At 42.5% G+C, this 19352-nt stretch overlaps 1 protein-coding gene across 1 annotated transcript; it reads left to right on the plus strand.

Annotated features, from left to right (window-relative positions):
• Window positions 1–460: 460 nt before the first annotated feature.
• On the plus strand, window positions 461–18545 carry LOC101533334 (butyrophilin-like protein 9). Its single transcript, XM_058656162.1, has 11 exons — window positions 461–726; window positions 5774–5900; window positions 8529–8876; window positions 10413–10694; window positions 14468–14596; window positions 14703–14735; window positions 15011–15031; window positions 15164–15184; window positions 15409–15435; window positions 17066–17092; window positions 17811–18545. The coding sequence occupies exons 2-11, from the start codon at window positions 5795–5797 to the stop codon at window positions 18434–18436; spliced, it is 1620 nt and encodes a 539-aa protein (XP_058512145.1). The 5' UTR covers window positions 461–726; window positions 5774–5794; the 3' UTR covers window positions 18437–18545.
• The last annotated feature ends 807 nt before the right edge of the window (window positions 18546–19352 follow it).

Raw genomic sequence — 19352 nt, forward strand, 5'->3', positions numbered from 1 at the left:
GGTGGAGGAATCCACCATGGTGGGAGGGTTTGGGGAAGGGTGGGGAGAATCCCAGTACCTATGAAACTGTTTAAATTTTTAAAAATAAATAAATAAAATAAATAAATAAATAAATAAATAAAAAATAAAATAATAGAGTTTTTTAAAAAATTAAACTGTGTCACATAATACAATGTAATTAATGAATTAAAAAAAAGAGTGATATAATCCCTTCCTAGCCCTTAGTGGAAACTGCAACCCAGTTTCTATCATTTTTTGCTGAAACAAGAGGAACCAGCTAGATGTGGTCAACTTGCTTACGTAGATTTCATGCTCAACGGCTCTGAGATCCTAGCGCCCACGGAGTATCCTCCCAGCTCCACGTCTCTGCAGTTTACGGGCTATACAATGTTCTGATACCTTTCCCCTCCTTCTAAGACACAGGAGAGATATTTTCCATGGAAATTCAATTCATAATTTCCCTCACAGAGACAGGATGTGACGGGAGCTTCCTTGTTTTGTTCTATCCATCTTGGTTATTACAGCAATCGGCAGAGCATGCATCTTATGAGAAGAGAATTAGACAGATAATTTTGTCACAGGCAAGTTGGCCCCCTGGATTCACCTGCAAACCTAAGCCCTTTGCACCTGGGAACAAAACACTTTACAACAAGCATCACTCTGCAGAGGAGTTGAGCTCTCTAGGATTTACCAAAAAACTTGGACTCATTGCTGCTACCTGCCTAGGTAAGTGGATCATTCTCAATTCCTGTCTAAGCCTCCAACTTTCAGAAACAGAAAGCATAATTATTGTGAGGGCCTTTGAGGAAAGCATGCTATGATGGCAATATTTTATCAGCTGAGCATGGCTATAGAATTTAGAGTTTCAAATATAGCCAAGGAGAGATGCTTTATCAGAAAGATCCTACTTGAGGGGATGGACTTCCAATTTATTCCATTTCTCCCTCAAAAAAATCTTGGAGTGTTCCATCTTCCTTAGAATTCAGGGGTTGAAATTCTCACATATGAATCAAACCAGATCTGGATGGTGAGCAGGTGTCACAATGCAGTGATAGTTAGATGGAGTGAGTTTGAAGGAGGGCAAAAGTCCTGCCTAACACTTGGCGACCACAGATTAAGATCTGAGAAATGAGGAAAGAGCAAAATTCACATCATGTGCTTACAAAAGTGAAATATGATCATCTTTAAAGACTGATACAGTACTGAGGGCTAGAAATCAAACCTTGCTCAAGAACTGGAAATGCAAAAGGAGATAACAGAGGTTTTGGAACAGGAGAAAGCCAAAAGAGAATGGGAGAAAAAGAAAATAAGGAGGAGGAGTGTGCTTCCATTAGTAGAGATCTTGGAATTTTCCCAGCATCCCCTGGATAGCAGGAAGAATACATTCTTCTAATAAGCTTATTGTTGTCCTACGATAACTTTCTGGGGGCCCAGCGCGGTGGCCTAGCAGCTGAAGTCCTCATCTTGAACTCCCTGGGATTCCATATGGGTGCTGGTTCTAGTCTCGGCTGACCTGCTTCCCATCCAGCTCCCTGCCTGTGTCCTGGAAAAGCAGTCAAGGACAGCCCAAAGCCTTGGGATCCTGCACCTGTTTGGGAGACCTGAAGGAAGTTCCTGATTCCTGGCTTTGGACTGACATAGCACCTGCTGTTGCTGTCACTTGAGGGAATGAATCATCAGACGGAAGATCTTCCTCTCTGTTTATAATCCTCTCTCTCTCGCTGAACCACATGGGAGCTGGGCCTGGGGGTGGGCCAGAAAAGGCTGGATTGTAACACCCAACAGCAAGAACCAAAGTGGGTGTGAGATAGTTGGGCAAGGCCACTGTACCTACCAGGACAGGAGGTGGGCCAAGTCTGGCTAGATCAAGAACACACCAATGTGCACAAGATCTGCAACTGGGAGGTGACCTGATAGAGGACCATGGGACACTCCTCTGTCAAGGTGAAGTCCCTGCAGGTGAGCGCAAGGCTGGGAGCTGCCCAGACAAAGCCAGGTTAGAGTACCCACTGGCATAAGTGTGCGACAGGTCTGGGAGCAGTCCAGGCTGGGCCACTGCGTAACACCCACTGGCAGATGTGAAAACCAGGACAGGGTTCAGGACAGGCCAGGTTAGGCAGCAACACCTGCCAGTTCACATTATGACCAGGACTGAGGCAGTCCAAACTAGGCTAGGCTGCAGCACCCATCAGCATTGGCTGGAACTAGGGGTAGGCTGGGCTGAACCAGGTTATATAGTGCATACCAGTGAATGTCGAGGTAAGGTGAGACATGCCAGAATGGGCCACAGCATCCATCAGCACATGTAAAATCCTGGAGAGGGAGAGTGGCAAACCCAGTAGAGAGGCTACGAGGGCGCCTCTGCTGGGCCATTGATCCTGTTGGTGAGCACAGGGGGCTGACCAGGTTAGACAGGACTACAAAACCCATTTTGGAATGCATGTGACCTGGATTAAGGGGAGAACCAGACTTGGTTAAGTGACCATATCCATTTGTGCATGCATAAGTAAAAGTAAGTGAGAGCTAGTCAGGCTTTGCTGCAACATCTGTTAATAGGTGCTGGAACGGGCGGGGGGCGGGGCAAGTCCTGTCAGGTTAGAGTGCAGAACTACCCAGAAAGTAAGTGCAAGATCTGGGAGTAGGCTTGGTAGAGAAACTGTGAGCACCCCTCTTTTGGGCTGCAGTTTCCACCAGTGAGCATGAGAACCAGGTCTGGAGACAGGCCTGACTGGACAGACGGTGGCACCTGCCAGTATAAATGTAGGCTGGATACTGGGATCAGTCGGGGTGAATTAGACTCTAACACTCACTGATGTGTACAACAACTGGGTGGGATGCTGGAAGACTGGACCAGTCTGCTACACATAATAGCATGTGTAGAAACTGGGGCTGGGAGTGGGCATAGTGAGATTAACAGGGAGTGGCTCAAAATAAGCTACAGTTGCTGCTGGTGTGCATGATGACCAAGTTCTGTTGAGCAGGGATGTGCTGGGTCACAGCATCTATTGGTTTGCAGATGAGATGGGTGCTGGGAACACAGGATCTGTGACCAGACCATGGAGTGCATGTGTCAGAACTGAATCTCTTCAGCTGTTGAAGTCTGTGCAGTGGACAAGACTATCAGTTCATTGAAGCCTGCAGAGGACATCTACTACTATGGAGGGCAAAATAAATTGAACAACTTTCTCAGTCAAGCTTTGACAGCAAGTAAACTGGGCAAGTAGATTCTAGGATGGACTATATCAACAAATGGAACTTGGAAGGATTTCCTCAACCTTGGAGCAACAAAATCAGCATCTCAGAATTGTTGAAACATTTGAGCAGTACTCTCAGAACATGCTCTACACTGGGAACCCTGGGATAACACTGTCCCGTCCAGCAGGACAGTCAACAGGGGTCGCAGCCAACCTAGGAGAGACTGGAGAACAAGAGACACAAGAAACGGACAGCAAGACAGTATGTCTGATCAAGCTGACCAAATTTTATGTTTCACACACATACTCTGCAAAACAGGATCTATGGGTGAGGGGAAAGAGGAAGCAAGATCCAGGGGTATGGTTTCACAGTTCTTCCTGGGCAGCTATTTCTAAAACCCCCTTATGCTCACAAGAGGATGCTGGCAGGTAGGGCATAGCCAACATCCTGTTATGAGCACCAAGGGTAGTCAGAGCTGGATGGGTTGCTAGATATTTGCAAACTGCAGGGTGTTTTAGGACTTGGTTCATCTTGCATCTGGCTAGCCGGTACTTTCCACTGACTTAGATCTATATTCAAAATGGTTTCAGTATGGCTACAGTATATGGTTCCCAACACTCACCCCTAGTTACTAACCCAGTTGGGCTTCTGGCAATGGTCTTCTCTCCTACTTCCCCAGATACAAGAAGAAAAAGAGATTGTAAATAGTTATCTTACAAACTTTCCCCCATTCCTTGACCCTTCCCACCCTGATTGATGGTCACAGGGCATGTATCCTTCTCAGCCATGGAAACATTATCAAAAAATAAAATAAAGTTATTATTAAAAAGCATACTATTGGCTTGGTGTAGTGGTTCTGTTGGCTAATCCTCTGCCTTGTAAGCATAGGGATTCCATATGGGCACCTTTGTGTCCTAGCTGCTCCACTTTCCATTCAGCTCTTCCTAGTGGGCTGAGAAGGCACTGTAGGATGGCCTAAAGCCATGGGAGACCTGGAAGAGGCTCCTGGCTTCAGATTGGTCATCTCAGCTCCAGCCATTGTGGGTCACTTAGGAAGTGAACCAGTAGGTGGAGAATATTTCTGTTTTTCATTCTCATCAGCTTTCTCAATAAAGATAAAGTAAAGCTTTAAAAAAAAAGAATGATTAGAATCTGTTGTCTCTCTAGTGATTCCACAATTCTGGGGCACAAAGCACCAACTTTCTCCTCTGCTTCCTGAATTTAAACTCAAGAAGGGCAGAGTAACCACTATCAGACCACTTACTTATCACTTTCCCTTGCACTTTCTTTTCATTCCTTTCCCTTCATGCCCACACGCTCAAGTCCTTTCTAGCTCTGGATCATTCAAAATCCCCCACTTCTGCATAACTCAGCAACTTGTAATGTCTTTCATCTGCACTCATGCTGGTGTTGCTGACCCTATGGTTGGGTTCAGCAGCCATACCTCACCAGGAACACATGCCCTGACAAGAACCCCAGAAGAAAAATAAAGGACTTCAGGATACAGTGAGAAAAGGTAGGAGAGGAGAGAAGTAAGGACAGTGAAGGGTAAAAGGCCATGGTGGACTCATCACTCTAGAGCTCTGTAAGAAGAGAAATAAGGGAGAAGTAGTTTCTGAAAGAAAAGTGATATTTGGAAACTGGGTGGAGGAAGAAGGTGCTAATTTCTATTTAAAGAGAATCCAAAAAATCCATTAGGGGAGAAGAAAGTTTAGCAACCCTCAGGTGGCATGTATTTCTCTATTGTCCAAGTAAAGAGAGTAAAGCTCAGTTACAAAATTCACCTAAAATCCCACAACTAGATGGAAAGGCTCACCTGAATTCAAAGATCTATTGGTCACACCACACTTAATGGCCATGAGATTGTGAGATGTTATTTCAGAACTCAAGGGACATTAGGAATAAGATGGGATGGCCCTTGTCTAGATTCAGGCTAGTGCCCTCCCTGGAGCTTCAAAGATGCTGTAAACACAGATATAGTGACCTCCTGATGACTGGAGACATTTATGAGGTCTCAGCAACACTCGAAGCCTCAGGACTGCAGGGAAAGCTTCCCAGCGTGTCAGAATCACCGGACCGGCTCAACTTTTGAAAAAACAGGGCTGTGTTCTTTCCTCTGTTTTTTGGACCTGATGTTCTAGGGCAAAGGCAAACAAGAGCAAGGTTGGGCAGACTGTGAGGCCAGAATAAAAATACATACGCAATGCTTTAGAGATGTCTATTTGTTTGTGGAAAGTCACCAAAATGAAGAGAAGGGTGGTGCTGAGCCCCCGTACGATGTATGACTCTATTCCTGGCTCTAAACAATATGCAGTTCAGAAACTGCTTCCTCTTCCCCAAGTCTTGGCCGCACATAGCTCTTTTTCCACTTTCAGCAAGGCCAATGACACTATCAATAGAGCCACAAAAATAGAAGCAGCAGTCATAGCCTGGCATAATTTGAAAGAAGCCAGGTATGAAGTTGTTCAGGAATTTGAGAGGCAGACAAAAAATATTGGAGACAATAACAGACCTTAGTACTACTGGGCCATGTTCCAGGTCCCCTGCGTCAGGTCAACTTTACTTTATCATTCTCCAGGTGGCATCCCGTGAAGGCGAGATGGCAGATTTCTCAGTCTCCCTGGACTTCTCACGGATAGCACTTCTGTCCAGCAGTCTATCCCTCGGCCTTCTCCTCCTGCTCCAGCCTGGGAAGCTGAATTCAGGTAGTGTGTCTGGTCTGCTGCCAGGATGTGAACAAGTAAGCTCTCCCCACCCCTTCTGAAAAATGCTCCCCAGGTCTGTGATCTCATAATAAATCTTGAAAGCTGTTGATATAAAAAGAGATTTCCTTCCTAATCAAAGAGTGCCTTCCTCTGGTCACCATCAATCTCTTTCGTGCATCCCCACCATTCCTCCGGCACTCAGCAGCTCTGACACAATTTTTGTAAGGAGCCCAAGGTCTACAGGAAGCAGAAAGGTTCCAGGAGTCTTTTACTGGTCTGTGTTTATGTTAAATCAATATTGTATTTTGTGTTTAAGTTAAATAAATATTGTATTTTCAACATCTGCAGAGTTTTTGAAAGGCAGGAAAGACCTCACTTCATCCCACTAACTCTCATGAAATCAGCAGGTAAATGAGGGTGTAAATTAATCACATAGCAAAATTCTCTGGACTGGGAACTAAAGTATTAGGGTGACTAAGAATTTCCCAAATAGTTTATGGTCAAAGAAAGAGAGTTGGTTTAGAAAGAGTTACTTTGCTGTTTGTGTCACATAAGCAATTGTAAAAAAAAATATGTACAAAGATTTATGGGGAAGGGCTAGCATTGCAATGTAGGTAAACTAGTTTGCGACACCAGTATCTTATACTGAAGCATGGTTTCCCCAGTTGCTCTGCGTATGATCCAGCTTCCCTCGAATTCTCATTCTAAAGCAACATGTCATGGCCCAAGTGCCCAGGCCCTTGCCAACCATGTGAGAGACCAAGATGAGATAGAATTCTAGGCTCCTGGCCTCTGGGCCAAGCAGGCAGTTGTAGCTATCTGAGGAACCAGTGAGATGAAAAAGCCTTTCTTTGTTCCTTCTTCTATCTTACTTTGCCTTTCAAATAAAGATACCTCTTTTTTATTTATAGAGATAAAACAACTTTCATGTGTTTCATACATATACAGAGACAGAGTTTTGAGAACATGATACTTCAGGCCTCACTCCCACCCTCCTATTCTCCTCTTACTTTTTAAAATGACAAACCTTCAATTCACTTAACAGTTACAAGCTTAGCCTTCCACTAAATAAAGAATTCAATAAGCAGTAATCAGAGAAGACACTATCCCTCAAAAGTATAAACAAGGAATATAATCAATAACCAAATCTAAAATATGTTAGCTTCACTCATGTGTAGATTATATTTTTGTACTATCTATATTAGTTGCCATAAATCGGGGGAAAATGGTATTTGCCTTTTTGGGACTGGCTCAGTAAATAAATCTCTGTAAGAATTTGACAGTACATATAAGTATGGATAAGAGCTATTCTTTTTTCTCTGAAAAATCAGAGTTGCCAGTGTTGGGCATAATACATATTCTCAAGGAAAACAGCCGATGGAGGATAGTCTGAGGGAAAGTGTGCCCAGAGAGTGAGCTAGATGGGTGTGACAGATAGCTAGAGAGAGGTTCCAGAAAAGGAAGGCGAGTAGAAGAGTGGAAACTCACCCACTGGTGGCAACCACGAATCCAAACAACACAAAGAAACCTACCTTCGTGGCCTGTGGGAAACCTGAAGAGTGGGAAGGGATTCATGAAGGTTAAGCTTTGGGAAAGGGATTTTATCTGAACTTGAAACATAGCAAACTGACTAGTTTTGAGACAGAAGAGTGGTCAACAGAGACAACACTGAAGAAAAGGATGATCAAGTGAAAGATTAAGACATCATTCTAGAAAATAGGATTTGTTTGGTCTTTTGCTATAAAACATCTTTGAAAAAGAGAGCCTCCATAGAGTATGCTCTGTTTTTATATAAAGGATACTTTGTTTTTATTTGGTGTTCCATATGTATTACTTTAAGAATTGAAAAATGAAGGGCAAACACAATGGCTCAAATAGCTAATCCTCCACCTTGCAGTGCAGCATCCTGTATGGATGACAGTTCATGTCCAACTGCTCCACTTCCCAACTAGCTCCATGCTTGTGGCCTGGGAAAATAGTAGAGTATGGCTCAATGCCTTAGGATCTTGCACCCATATGGGAGAGTTGGAGGAGTCTCCTGGCTCCAGGCTTCAAATTAACTCAGTTCCAGTTGTTGTGGCCATTTGGGGAGTGAAACAGTAGATGGAAGATTTCCCTTGCTAGGAATCTATCTTTCCAATGAAAAAAATACTAAATATTTAAAGAAAAGAATTGCAAAGTCAGACAAGTGAAGATAAAATATCAATTTCCATTATGCAGAAATTATCAAGTTTGTTATACCTCATTTCAGATCTTTTTCTCTGCACACTTATGCCCATATGTAATTTTTTACTAAAGATTATAGTGTGTATGCTGGTTTCAAATGTACCTTTTTTACCACTCTGATCACATTTACATAATTCCCCAAAATAATCTTTTATCATGATTGATTCAGACTAGTAACCAGTGCTGCACTACATATTATATCTGATTGTAATAGCCCTCATACATCTTTAAATATAGCCTCCTGGCTTTTTTTACTTACAATTACTGGATCAAGAAATAATGGCAGTTCTCCAAAAAGGTCACTTAAATGACTTACTTTTGATTTCTGATTGTAAAGTATTGTAACAAAAATTTACTTTTAAGAAAGAATGATTTGGGCCATTTTCTGGCTTCTCATTCTAGAGGAGGTGAAGGTATTAGGTCCAGAACCTTCCGTTGTGGCCCATGTTGGGGAAGATGTGGAGTTCCAGTGCCACCTGTCACCATACCTGGATGCAGAGGACATGGAGATCCGCTGGTTCCGCAGCCAGGTCTCAGAAGTAGTACACCTGTACCAGCACCGACAAGAGCTGAATCACCTGCAGATGACACAGTTCCAGAACAGGACCAAACTCCTGAAAGATGACATCACTGTTGGAAGCGTGTATCTGCAGCTCCACAACCTCATGCCCTCTGACAATGGTCCTTACGGATGTCACTTCCTCACCAGCAACTTCTCCAGTGAAGCTGTGTGGGAACTGGAAGTAGCAGGTGTGTGGCCAGTCAAGCAAGAGGGGAAAGGAGAAGAGGGTTAGTTTAGCTAGAGTTATTTTGCTCAGGAGTAGACAGAGGCTAACAGAGAGTCACAGAGAATAAAAGAATAACTCTAGTTTTAGAACACACACAATTTAAAACAAAGGAACAAGTCTGCAAGCAAATGAATGAAAAAGATAAGCAGTGAACCAAAAATACACATTATCCTTAAACAAATAGAAAAATCATTTTTACTTGTAATAAAGTTAATACTAGGTGCAAATTTTACCTATCAGATTGGCAAAAATTCAAAAGTTCCACTACATGAGTTTGATGTGGTTGTGGGGAAGCAGGTCTCGCATCTTTTTATTAGAGCTCAAAGATGTGAAACACCAGGGGAGAAGGATTTGGCAACAGCTAAGATGAATATTTGTGCATCTATCAGTGACATGATAATCACATTTCTAGGAACTTAGCCCAAAGATATTCACCCAAAGCTTACAATATGAAAGGCAAATGTGTAAGTTTAATCTTCATAGCATTATTTGTAATCACAAAATAGTGGAAGCTATCCAACTGTTCACATATGAGAACTGAACATTTTTTATGCTTACATTCGTACTTTGAAACTGGAAAAAATGAGAAGGAATATGAATGGAGGTGGGAATAATTTGTAGAATGTGTTGTTAAGAAAAGAAAGGGTCAGGCATTTAAGATCTCTGGGATTCTGGCAACCCACATCAGAGTAACTGAGTTCAAATCTTGATTCTAGTCTTGAGTCCTGCTTATTGGCATTGCAGATCTTATGAGGTAGTAGTGATGCTTAAGTACTTGTGCCCTAGCCATTCATTTAGGACACTCCGTTTGAGTTCCCAACTGCTGGCTTTGTCCTGGCCCAGGTACTAAGGGAGTGGGCCAGTGAATGGTATATCTTTCTCTTTCTTACCTCGTCTAAATAAATAAATGTTTTTAAAAAGAGAAAAATGCAAAATACTTTTGTGTGTGAGAAAGAAGGAGAAACATTGAAAATGAAAAAGAAAAGATAAAACAAAAACTAACAAAGGGTGGGGACATAAGGGGTTGGAAGGAATCACAAAAGGCCACGTGATTTTCTGATATATATTTATTAGCAGCATTCCTGTTAAGACCATATTCCTGTCTTACATATACAGGTTTATAAACCTAACACATAATTATAAGGAGACAATGAAACCCATACAAAATGCACTTTGGGCTTCAGTAAAAATCAGCAAGGGAGAATCTATTGGGATTTGTAGTGATTCAATTCTAACCTCTAGGCGGATTGTTCCTTGAATATGCTTAAATGCCAACAGTTCTTCTCCATCAAATATTCTCCTTTATATTCCCTTGAGACAATATTATAACCACATTGAATTGATCATCTAGACTGTCATTTACGTATGTAGGGGTTATGGCTGTGAGCTTCTCCCAGCTCGTAATTTCTCACAGTGACTGTGCATGGAAAAAGATGGCATAAACTTCACACGCAACCTGCAAGAAGGGGCTGATCTTTCTCAATCCTGTCTGTCACAGGGATAGGCTCTGATGTTCACATCTCCTTGGAAGGATTCAAGAATGGAGATATTCAGCTGAGCTGCAGCTCCCATGGCTGGTACCCAAAACCCAAAGTTCAGTGGAGAGACCATCAAGGGAAGTGCTTGCCTCCAAAGGCTGAAGCCATTGTCCAGAATGCCCAGGGCCTATTCAGTCTGGACACATCTGTGATCGTTCCAAGGGGTGCTCACAGGAATGTGTCGTGTTCCATTCAGAACCCTTTGCTGAATGAGAAAAAAGAATGTGTAGTTCAGATCGCAGGTAAGTAGATGCCAGCTCCTCCTGATCTTTCTCATGATCTTGTTCCTCACATACACTGACCCAAAAGTGGTCAGTGATGAAACAGTAATACCAGGGCTGGGATATATATGGCACAAGTTTACCTGGATAATCTGAAAAATCAGAAATCTTTGTATCAGAAGCCTAGGAAGATAAAACTGATTACCCACACTGTGAGAAGGGAGATCCCAGAGAGCTACATTAGTACCAAAGGTCATAAGCTAAAACCCATAAACTGTGCCCACTAGAAGTCATCATGACAGCACATACATTTCAAATTTGATCTTTCAAATAATATTTACTGACCACCCTAATAACAAACCCTAATACCAGCTCTCAGTTTCTCCTACCAGTGTAATGAACAAACTACAAACAAAGTGAATTAATCACATGATGTATTCGAAGTTGGTAGATACTACAGAAGTATGGAAAAGTACCCAGGAGTGGCTAGGTATATCTATGGATTACAAAAAGTTAGGGAAAGGTAGTAGATGTTTAGGCAAGGAGCCCAAGAGGAGGTCAGTATCTGTTACCAGTCACATTAACCCATTAAAGTGTTTAATGTTCACAGTTTTTGTCAATTTAAGTATTAAGAACACCCAAATCATGAGATTTTTTTCATATTGGGTTACAAATTAATAATGATATTTTGTAACAGAAAGAAACATCATCCTCTGATATAGTCAGGCACATATTTCCAACAAAAATGGTAACTTGTCCTCAAATAAAAGGAAAAGTACTATTTGTCACACATAATCTATTCTAAACTTTGTTGTCATGTAGATGACTATCTGTGTTAGCTAATTGTTTTCAACTAAAACAAAAATAAAACATCTGATATTTCTATACAGTACTTGCATAGAGAAATAAACTTGGAGCCAGGAAGAAAAGTCAAACTCCGAGGACACATAGAGATAGGGGTGCTTTCTCTCGGATATTTGCATTTTTAAGAGATGGCCTTTGAAGAAAAGCATTACTAAATTGGAAGGTCAGTAAATCTGTATAGCTTTCAAAAACTTCATATCCACCTCAAAATAATAAAGAATTCACAATTTTCTAAAGGAAATGTTCTCTTATTTCCAAGTGGGTCTGTATTTTTTTTCCTTTTAAAGATATCTTCATCTATTTTAAAATTAGAGTTATGACAAGAGGGAAAAATGGAAATCTTTCATCTGCTGACACTCTCCCCAGATGGCCACAACATCCAGGGCTGAGCCAGGCTAAAGCCATGGGTTTCTTCCAGGTGTCCCATGTGAGTGGCAAAGGACCAAATACTTGGGCCATCTTCTGCTGCTTTTCCTAGGCCACCAGTAGGAAACTGGGTCAAAGTGGAGCAGCCAAGATATGAACTGACACTCATAGAGGAGAGCGGCATCACAGGCTTCACCGGCTGCATCACAATGCAGGTCCCAGGAAGCACTTGTAACAAGAAGGGAAGGTAGAGTATTGTGCCATAACAAGTGACACCACCAGCTGGGATGCAAACATCCCATACTGACTCTGGTTTGCATCCCAGCTGCTCCACTTCTGATCCAGCTGCCTTGTAATTGCCTGGGAAAAGCTGTGGAATACGGCTCAGTTTCTGGGTCCTTGTCACTCACATGACACTCGCAGTCCAGGTGAAGCTCCTGGCTCCTGGTTTTTGGTCTGGATCAACCCTGACTATTGCTGCCATTTGGAGAGTGAACCAGCAGATGGAAGATCTTTCTCTCTGTCTCTCCTTAGCTCTGTAAATCTGCTGGTCAATGAAAATCAGTTCAGGTGCTCTTCTTCACTTCTGAAGGAAAGCTTTGATGGATATATATCTTTAGTTGAAAGATTTTTCTCTTTCAAGGCCTTGAATATATCATCTTATTCTCTCTTTGCCTATAGGGTTCCTCATGCTGAGGAATCTGCCACTAATTTTAATGGTATTTCCTTCCTATATAATTGACGATTTTTTCTTATTATCTTTGGGATCATCTTCTTATACTTCTCTTTGAAGTTTAAGGATAGATATAGATACATATATATAGATATATAGATGCGGATGATATAGATATAGACACCTTGCAGAAGAACTTTTTGACTAAATTTAATTGTTGTCCTTTGAGCTTCCTATAATTGGGTATCATATCTCCTTCATGATTTGGGAAGTTTTCATCTACTACTTAATTACATAGGTTTCAATATACTTTTTATTTCTTTTGCTTCAGGTATTCCCATACTATAAATATTTTTCTGTTTCTTCATGCCCCATCTAGCTCATGGACTTTATTTTTCATTCTTTTCCATTTAGAATAATATAAATAGAATATTTAGGTAATTTCATAAGCATTGTCCTTGAGTTCAAATTTTTTTCTTCTAATTGGTCTATTGAGTCTTTTAATATTTTACTTTTGATTTACTTGAAGTTTTCAGCTCTAAAATTCTGGCTGATTATTTCAATTATCTCTATCTCTTTAAAAGCTTCTGGTTCTAGAGGCCTATTATGTTCTTTTGTAAGTGTCACATTTCTTTCCTTGTTTATGTTTCTTGTATCTTTATGTGGACATCTGTGCTCTTGGTGTAATAGCTTCTTCTTTAATGTGCAGCTTCTGCTGGAAGATATTTTAAGTTCAGATAGAAATGAGATGCCAGTTGCATAGCTTGCCTTTGGTTGTAGGTGATCCCAGAATTTTAACTTCTGCATGACTTTGTCAGTTGTAATCAAGTTCAGCTTGAATGATACTAGGACTGCTGGTCTCACTAATACTTGTGCACTGCTGCTGTGAGACTTTGATGGGACGTTCCCCACATTGCTATTGCATGGGCATTAGTGTTACTGGAGTTTTTGACACCAAAACCTCTTGTGCCACTACTGGCTGATGTGAAAGGGGTAGTACCCATTTCACATGGAGTAAATATAGGTTATACTGGCTATTCACTGAGAGGTGTGGGACTGGAGAAGTAGAATCCAGGTTGGACCTTCCCCTATTCTCACCAATAGGTTTAGGTGTTTCCAAAGAATGTAAGACTAATAATCACAATCTCAGAAGTACAGAACTAAAGTGTGGAAAATGTAGATAATGTTGGGCACTGTATATAAGTATCTATTGGCCTACATTAGTGAAATGAAGATAAGGCCATTCCTAGTCCCACATAGACATGTGTGGGTACTCCAGACCAATAGCTCCACTCTCAAAATGTCAGATTGGACACCTTATTTTATGGCTATATAATGCTGAGAAATGTGCACTGGGCAACCACAAGTCGGGAGGATCCTACAGGGTGAACTCTGGTGACTGTATGGAATGTTTCAACAGTCCCAGTCCTAGAGATGCAGAACTTGAGTGCCTTATGCAGATTTCAAAGACTGTTCCCAAGCTAGACTGGGCATTATGCACTAACATGTACATACTTACTTCTTCAAACAGAGAGAGAGAATAAAAGAAAAAACAAAGAAACTATAGGAAGTTAGGCCTGGTGCAAAGGCTGTAAACTGGAAGGACTGGGTAAGAGTCTCACTCCTCTCTTTTCACACTAGCAACTGGCAGCACCTTACCCTTCTGAATTAGTTCAAGGCCCTGCTTTTCTACCTGGTCTCACCTGCAGAGAGCACTGCTCAGCAGCTTTACCTTCCAATCAATTTTGCAAATGGCTGTTGTAGCATTCAGATTTAGTGGGCTAATGCAAGGGCCCTTGGAAGATACATGAACACATGGGTGTGTGATAGTCTCGTTTCAGTGTTTAGTGGTGCCTAAATCAAGACCACGTTCTGTAAATATTTTTTCCAGATGAGTTTCTACCCAGAACTTCTCCCTGGAAGGGAGCTTTTCTTGGAATGCTGGTAGGACTGCCTCTGCTCCTGGCTGGGCTCACAACACTGGGAGTGTACTTCTTCCAGAAGCAACGGAAATTTCAAGGTAAGAGGCAGACACCAATACCTTGACTGGTAATTTCATCCCAGGGTGTGTTACAGAAAAATCAGAGGGAACACACTCAATCTTCTCCCTTCCCTCTTCCTTTCAGAAAAGTTCAAGAAGCAGAAAGAGAATGAACAAGGTAAGTATAACAGTCCCACTTGTACCCACATCCCTGACCACAGAAAAAGATGGTTCTGGCCTCAGGCTTGGGTGGGTACAGCAGCAGGTTACAGAGGGTTGGCACAGAGGTTTGCACATCCCCTCTGTCTCACACACAGCCCAGCCTGTGCTCCCAAATACACAGGAATGTTGTTCATGCACTTTGGGACATGAGGCCTTGATATTCATCCATCTTTCCAGTCTGATGCACTGCCCACTCTGACAGAGTCTCCTCTTTTTTCCTTTCTTTTCCAGGGAAACTGACGACAGAGCTGGGTAAGATCTGGGGGCTGCAAACACCATGCATGTCATGAACAGGCAGAGTAAACTGGGCAGCAAAAGAGGAATTGGTTCAGTAGTCTCTGCTTCTCAGAAAGCTGATGTTTTCTTCCTGTGTTCTGCTTACAGAGAAGCTTCAGATGGAACTTGGTAAGTGATCCCTTTAAGAACGGTTGCTTGTTTACATTTTTGCATCTTCTTACCCATATATCCACTTCTCCCAACCAAATATAGAGCTCAGGCTTAAAGCCTCCTGGCTGTGTGGGTGGCAGGAGAAAGGGCAAAGAGGAAAGAGCAAGTACAATGTTCAGTGTGAACATGAATGCAGTGGCGTCCTGGTGTTTTAATGCCTTGTTTTTCCATTACTGCCTTAGATTGGAGAAGGTCCGAAGGCCAGGCTGGTGAGTAAAGCCTTTTTCTCTCTCACTGTTTCTTATTTACACATGGTTCCCGACATACAATGGGTTGCATTCTGATAAACCTGGAATAATTTGAAACATTGTAAGTCAAAAATTCATTTAATGTACCTAACCTACCAAATACCAGAGCTTAGCAACTCAGAGTGCTGTGGAATGTAGTTGTTTCCCTTTGTGATAATCTGGCTGACTGGGAGCTTCCAGTCTTGCACCTGCCGCCCATGACTGGGAAGGAAGATTGTCCTATCTGTCACTAGCCCAGGAAAAAGCCAAAGTACAATTTATGAAGGCATATCACACCATGGTAAAACACAAAAGTCTCAAGTCAGCCCATGGTAAGTTGGGGACTGTCTACACACATGCATCTCTGCATCTCAGTCACTTGCTTCATTTGGATTTCATTCCGCAGGCTTGCATGAATCTACATTACTTGGTTATACTCAAGTTTTACTTTTGTATCTATTTTTTATTTATTTTTATCATATCCAGAGGTCCGGGCATACTAGAAACAGTTGGTTCCAATCATGGCCGCAGATTACAATCACCCAGATGCCTGGTGCGCATGCTTGGGCTGCAGTGGGAGTGTAATCACACACGTAAACACCTTTGTCCATATCTGCCCCATCTCTTACAAAATGATAGTATGCATGTTATTATTTTGTATGTGTTCTTACAAAATGAGAACTTCTGAAAGGCAGAATTAGAGAGAGAGATTTTCCATTTATTAGTTCATTTCTGATCATTGGCCACAACAACTGAGATTGAGCCAAACCAAAGCTAGGATCTAGGTGCTCCCTACAGATCTCCAACATGGGTGCAGGGACCCAAGGACCTGGATCATCCTCTGCTGTTTTTCAAGGTACCGCAGCAGGGATATGGTTTGGAAGTGGAATGGCTAGAACTAATGCTACAGACCATGGCATAAACCACTGTGCAAAATAAACAATCCCCAAAATAGAAATTTTAAGAAAAACTGATGATCTTTTTTAAAAAAAGGTTTAACAAAAATGCATAGATGGTTTCTAGGAATGAACATTTTATAGAATGAAGTTATTCTATGCAATATGCATGTGTTTTTAAAGTTCTGCTTGTTATTTGGGAGAAAGCAGCTTTGTGATACATTTACGGAGTTTGAAGACACCAGCTCTTGCTTTTCCTACTATTAACTACCCATCTCACCATTGCAAAACAGACTGTGATAAAACAGAAGTCTGTTCTAAATGATTCAAGTTCAGAATAGAGACATGTGTAGGAAAGGCAGAATATCCACAGCACGTTTGGGTGAAAGGCACCAGCTCAGCAGGGACTTACGGGAACCGAGGCTGCCTATTCAGACTGAGGCGTGACTCTTTGCCCACATGCTCCATTATCCTGCTTTTGCCAGCACAATTTCACTCTGCACAAAGCTTTGGATATAACCTGGCTCTGACATAGCACTCCTACACAAACCCAAATTCCTGAGAAAAGATGGTGGCTCCAAGGCAGGCTGGGTCCAAATTAGCTACAGGAGTAGTTTCTGAGTCTCTGGGTGTCCCTCATGGACCTTAAGGCTCCCTCGTGTTTCCAAAGTAGCTGACTCCACTTTCTGACCCTCCTTTTCTTGGTTTTGTTTCAGAGTGGCGAGCAGCTCAACAATATGCAGGTAATGGAAGCCAAGAAACTACAGCTTCTGGTGGATTGGCTAGTTCTTAAGCAGAAGGGAGGAATAACTCCAGGAGGCAAGCACAGGGCTTAGACTCAGAAAAACAAAATATACTTGCATACATACCCACCATGATACATATGCCCACATGTGCACCCATATATATATACATAAATACGCTTAATGTTTTCTGGGTTTCACTAGATTTGTTTCCACCCAGCAGGAAAGCTGCAGCTTGAACCTGTTTGCAGGAAAGAGCACAAAGTCTATAAGGAATCTGAAAGATCATGAGCAAGAAGGAGGGGTCCTCCAGTGCCCCATCAGCAAATGGATGTGTTTTGCCAAGGAGGGTTTTAAGTGCAGGGCATTGGGGCTCTCTTCAGTTTTAAAACTCCTAAAATTCCCATAAAACAAACACCCAGTGCTCACCTTGAAGTTTCAAAGTCAGACAGAGAAGCAGAACCTTCCCACAAACCTCTTAAAAAAAAAAACTATTTCTGTGTCACCAAATATGGGATTTAGCAGTGTCCCAGTTCAACAAAGGAAAGGGGTTCCTCTTAATACTTAAAAATGCCCAGAAGCATTTGATTGGGGGTATTGGCCGGAGTTGAGAAGGGTGTGACAAATCTTTCAAAGGTTTCTTGCTTGCCTTTTGAAGGGAGGGAATAAGAGTGTCCCAAAACCGTCATGACTGACACTAACCCAATGTTCTCTGCAGTGGAGGTGACACTGGATCCAGCCACAGCACACCCCAGCCTGGAGGTTTCAGACGATGGCAAGAGTGTATGCTCCCTTGGCACCACTCCAGGCTGGAAGCCATGCGACCCGCAACGCTTCTCAGACCAGACATGCGTGCTGAGCCACCAGCGCTTCTCTACAGGCCGTCACTACTGGGAGGTGCACGTGGGCTGCCGCAGCCGCTGGTTTCTGGGAGTCTGTCTGGCCACAGTGCCGCGGACAGGACCTGTGCGCCTGAGCCCGGCTGAAGGTTACTGGGTTATGGGACTGTGGAACGGCTGCGAGTACTTCGTCCTGGACCCGCATCGCGTCTCGCTCACCCTACGTGTACCACCAAGACGTGTGGGCATCTTGCTGGACTGCGACGCAGGGAAGCTGTCCTTCTTCAATGTGTCCGATCGCTCCCACATCTTCACCTTTACCGACAAGTTCTCTGGGCAGCTCTGCGCCTATCTCAGGCCCAGAGCTCCCGACGGCAGTGAACACCCAGATCCTCTAACCATCTGCCCGTTGCCGGGTAAAGGCAGACGCATCCCCGAGGAGGACAGTAATGACTGCTGGTTGCAGCCTTATGAGCCTTCGGACCCCTCCCTGGGGGTGTGGTGAGCTCGCAAGTGGGGTTCTTGGCAGCTTCTTTGAGACCCCCGGCTGCTTTGCGCTTGTGCTTGCTATAGAGTCGAATGCTTCAAATGAAATTATCTGGGGTGTGTGTGTGTGTGTGTGTGTGTGTGTGTGTGTGTGTGTATAAGAGAGAGAGAAATCACACGATTTTCTGTAAGGAAGATAGAGTTTCAAAGTTCGTTTGTGCATGTTATAACACTGGGTAAAGGAGTAAGAACTGAAGCTAAAGTCAATGCGCTCACTGTGGTGGATGAGTAACTGACATGGGAGAAAGAGGACAATCGTGTTGGATTGGCTCAAAGGAAAATTTGTGTGGTCTCATATTTTTTGTATGTATTTGCTCTTAAAAGATTTAGAAGCAATATATCTTATAAACAATAGGTTCACCTATACCTAGATCTCAGGTTTGAATCTATTTCCCTCTCAAATGAAGTTACAGAAATTTCTGATTCTGAGGCCGCAGCAGAGTACAAAATGAGCTGGACCGTCTTGTGTCATAAAATGAAAATGTGCTGACATTAAACAACAAGAGGAACAATTTCAGTAGGTCAATTGTACAAAATGGAGGTCAGCACCAATGCGTTGTGTTCTTGCAAACGCTTTTAAGTGGATTTTAAACATTCTGGCCACAAGCACCTGTTATGAATGTGAGGCAAGGTGCAGGTTACTCACCTTGATTTAGTTGTTCTGCAGTGCACACATGAACAAAATGTCAGTGTACACCACAATTTTTGTCAAAACTGATAATTAATGTAAATGCTAACAAGTAAAACACATATAGAAAGAAATTAATGAGGACATAGCAAAAGGAGATAGATACCAACATTTAGGAGTTCCACTAACCTTATATGTGTGGACAACCTGAGCATCAAAATCCATAGCAATGAGACTGGATTAAAAG

This window comes from Ochotona princeps, chromosome 28 (genome assembly GCF_030435755.1).
Source record: "Ochotona princeps isolate mOchPri1 chromosome 28, mOchPri1.hap1, whole genome shotgun sequence".
NCBI lineage: Eukaryota > Metazoa > Chordata > Mammalia > Lagomorpha > Ochotonidae > Ochotona > Ochotona princeps.